This window comes from Hoplias malabaricus, chromosome 13 (assembly GCF_029633855.1).
Source record: "Hoplias malabaricus isolate fHopMal1 chromosome 13, fHopMal1.hap1, whole genome shotgun sequence".
Lineage (NCBI taxonomy): Eukaryota > Metazoa > Chordata > Actinopteri > Characiformes > Erythrinidae > Hoplias > Hoplias malabaricus.
In genome coordinates this window covers 28,500,112-28,503,334 of record NC_089812.1, presented here as the reverse complement: position 1 = coordinate 28,503,334, position 3,223 = coordinate 28,500,112, and the positions used below count along the sequence as shown (strand labels likewise).

At 43.5% G+C, this 3,223-nt stretch overlaps 1 protein-coding gene across 1 annotated transcript; it reads right to left on the bottom strand.

Moving 5' to 3' along the window:
- Positions 1–597: 597 nt before the first annotated feature.
- tcap (titin-cap (telethonin)) lies at positions 598–2,667 on the bottom strand. Its single transcript, XM_066643066.1, has 2 exons — positions 2,295–2,667; positions 598–1,757 (listed from the first exon to the last, which is right to left on the bottom strand). Exons 1-2 carry the CDS (start codon positions 2,441–2,443, stop codon positions 1,367–1,369), a joined length of 540 nt encoding a protein of 179 aa, XP_066499163.1. The 5' UTR covers positions 2,444–2,667; the 3' UTR covers positions 598–1,366.
- Between the last annotated feature and the right edge of the window lie 556 nt (positions 2,668–3,223).

Sequence of the window (3,223 nt, the reverse complement as noted above, 5' to 3'; positions counted from 1 at the left end):
GTCAGTAATAATAATAAGTCAATGTTGGGATATGTCAGAAATTATGGCCAAAACACTTCTTCTGAAATTCTTCTAGGAAGGCTTTACACTAGGTAATTACGCTTGATTTCTGTGAACATTTGATGGAGAGAGCTTAAGTAAGGTCAGGTATCGATGTTGAACGATTGGTTCTGGATCACACAAGACCCTACAAATCATGCCAAATATTTAGAATGGGGCTCCATAGATTCTACTCTAGAGACTGCAGTTCCACTATTCCACAGCACAACAGTGGGGGTTATACCCCTCTAAATGACACTTGACATAAAGCACGGTGACGTTATTGTCTTGTTCGGGTAAAGTTAAAGAGTTAATCAACAAATTGCTTCTTTACTAACACTCAAATCCTTAAGTGACTGATAAACCAGTGTGATGTGATGAGATAGTTATTAATCTCAGTGTTACTACTCAGCCACTGAGCCACAGAGTGGCTACTTGAACTAAAAAAAGACTGCCCTCTTTTAAACACTGCTTTACATAGCATTTAAATTATAAATGGGAAATAAAAGATCCGAAGCAGTCAGTGCTTTTAATGTGTCATTTATTGAACTAACCGTGTACAAGGAAGAACTCACAAATAGTGACAGACCAGTCTCGGTCTCGAACCCTCAGTGTTGTTAGTCTTTTCTGGCTAATTGACAAATGAATGAGAATCAACAGCTTATAAATAGTGCAAATACATTTTAACAAAACAAACCAGTTCATTCTTTACACTGAACAGTTTAAACAGACAACATTGTTTACTGCTTAGCCTAAAGGACGGCTACGATACAGCTGAGCTTGGCTAGCATTCTCTGATTCGCTCTCCCTTTATCCCTATCACCTTTTTGTCTCTCACTTACTCTGTCTCAAAAACTGTTTTTCTACATTATTCTGCTGTAAAATACAGATATATACAGTGTAATTCATGACTAAGTACAAAGTGCCTTAACCATCATTCAGAATGCTTTTCTTACTGCTCTTTTAGGCAAATTGTGCTACCACAGATCCTCCTGAGGACATTCTGAACCTCTCTGTCTTTCACCCTCTTCTCAAGCTCAGCAAACATCTTCCGCTGAAGTATTCAACATGCTTCCCTCTCATTAGAGAGTTCTCTTTTATTAGATACTATTTACAGACACTATACACCATAAGAAACACTTGCAACGTTAACAAAATCAGTCTCTAGCTTTTCAAGCAGCGAGAGAACAGTAAAAACGTCTATCTACAGATGCACTCTCTGTACCTTTTAGTCTTAATAACCTTTCACAGTTCAAAAAAGTCCATACATTCTTTGGGTCAGCTCCCTCTCTCTCTCTCCTTCTTTCCTCCATCTCTCTCTCTCTCTTCACCCTCTCTGGGCCTCCTGGGACATGGACCTGCCCAGTGTCCTGGGCGCTTTGGCGAACTCCATACGGATTGGTTTGACCGGGGGCAGGTCTTTGGTGATCTCCTGGACGTCCCGCTTGTTTGCACACTCTCCGTTGGGGCCGTAGGCGGGGACAAAGTCCTCCGCGATGTGAGGAGCCCCGCGGCCCAGCCGAACCCCCAGCTCAGCCGGTTTGAAGATGGGCAGGGGTAGGGTGTTCCTGTGGGGCAGCAGCTGGTGCTCCCGGATGCCGGACTCCATAGTGCCGACCCTTCTCACTCCTGAGGGGCAGGACTGGGTGAGGGGGCGAGCCTGCCAGTAACGAGACATGGTCTCCCGCCGGGAATCGTCTGACATCAGCATGGACTGGCTGCAGGGGGGGAGCACGGAAGAGAAATGGTCAAACTGTAGGTTTTCACTCAGCTGTGTTCAGAAAACAGTTTGAATTGAAAGTAATGTTTTTTGTAACTGAGAGTGATTATAACAGCTATTGTCTCAAAGCAGCTTTACGGAATTCCAGGTCCCTTGGAATACAAGGAAAAAACCTTGAGAGGAACCAAGCCTCAAAAGAGGAGCCCTTTCTGCTTTGGTCAACACCAGAGAAAAGAACAAATCATAGTGTAATTAAGGATGGAAGTAATTCCTATGATTTAAACTGTTCTCAGACTTGTTTATTTCAATTAAAGAAGGGAAGAATGGATATTAATATTAAGGGAGCGAAACAAACTTCCTCAAAACTTTAACCCAATTAAATGATAGGCTTTTTCATTGAGATCTTACTGAATACGATGAATCCTGAGATAGTGTGAAGCACATGTAAACTGTGTTGTTAATGGATCGGGCAATTTATAGCTAAGATTAAAGCTGAGTTAGGGTTGTGGTAAGGTTTTAAAGATGATGTACTCACCGATCCTCATGCTGTGTTTTCATGTTGACGCTGTGCCAGTCAGCACTGTAGCTCTCCCTCTTGGATGAGTTCGCCTCTCTCACACTGCAGCTCATCTCGGCTCCAACCACTGAGCCACCACGCTTCTGCAGAACTGTACACACCTGCATCTCGGGTCTATGTGTTTCTACCTGATGCTAAAAAGATATTCACCCACAGAGAGAGCTCTGTAATCTTCTCTTGAAGAGGCTTTTTAAAGGATGTTGTATCTTCTCTTGAAGTAGCTTTTCTGGTCTTGGTTCTTTCACTGAAGATTTGCTGTTTCTGGCCTTTGTTTGCGTGGTCCTGAGGGATGTGTGTATGTTGTCTCTTTGACTGAGTGAGCGTCTGCCTTTTATACAGTCTCTGATGCTATTTCTGCTCAATGGCCTCACTCCACAGTCTGTCTGTACTGACACCTGATACTATCTCTCTTTCTGTCTCTCTCTCTCTCTCTCTCTCTCTCTCTCTCTCTCTCTCTCTCTCTCTCTCTCTCTCTCGTGTTGGCTGTAGTGAGCTGGAACTGGACATCAGGGGCTTAGAAATCCCCCAGTGCCTGGAAGTGATCTCTGCAGCACAAACACACACACATTTGTTACCCAAACCAGGGGAATTTTGAATCCTGAGCTTCGGAACACTAAGCCAAATCATTCCAAAACCAAATCGCTCTGATACAGAGCATGCTTTAGGGCAGGGGTCTGTCAGAGGTCTGAGTCAGGGGTCTGAGTCAGGGGCTATAGCCGTGATTACCCCGACCAGGTGTGAATACTAGAATTTAGTATACAACAAATAAGCTAGCTGGTAAGGAGTGGATCAAAAAGAATGCCTAACCACTGCCAAGAGAAACAGTAGGCCCGCTATGTTATTGTAATATACCTATAAAACCTTAGAATGCATTACTTACACTGTTA

What these genes read in the sequence shown, in the direction of transcription:
- tcap (XM_066643066.1), bottom strand. Translation starts at nt 2,443, where the DNA reads ATGCAGGTGTGTACAGTTCTGCAGAAGCGTGGTGGCTCAGTGGTTGGA. An exon ending in AAAACACAGCATGAGGATCG is followed by an intron (nt 1,758 to 2,294) that starts GTGAGTACATCA and finishes CCCCCCCTGCAG; the next exon opens with CCAGTCCATGCTGATGTCAG.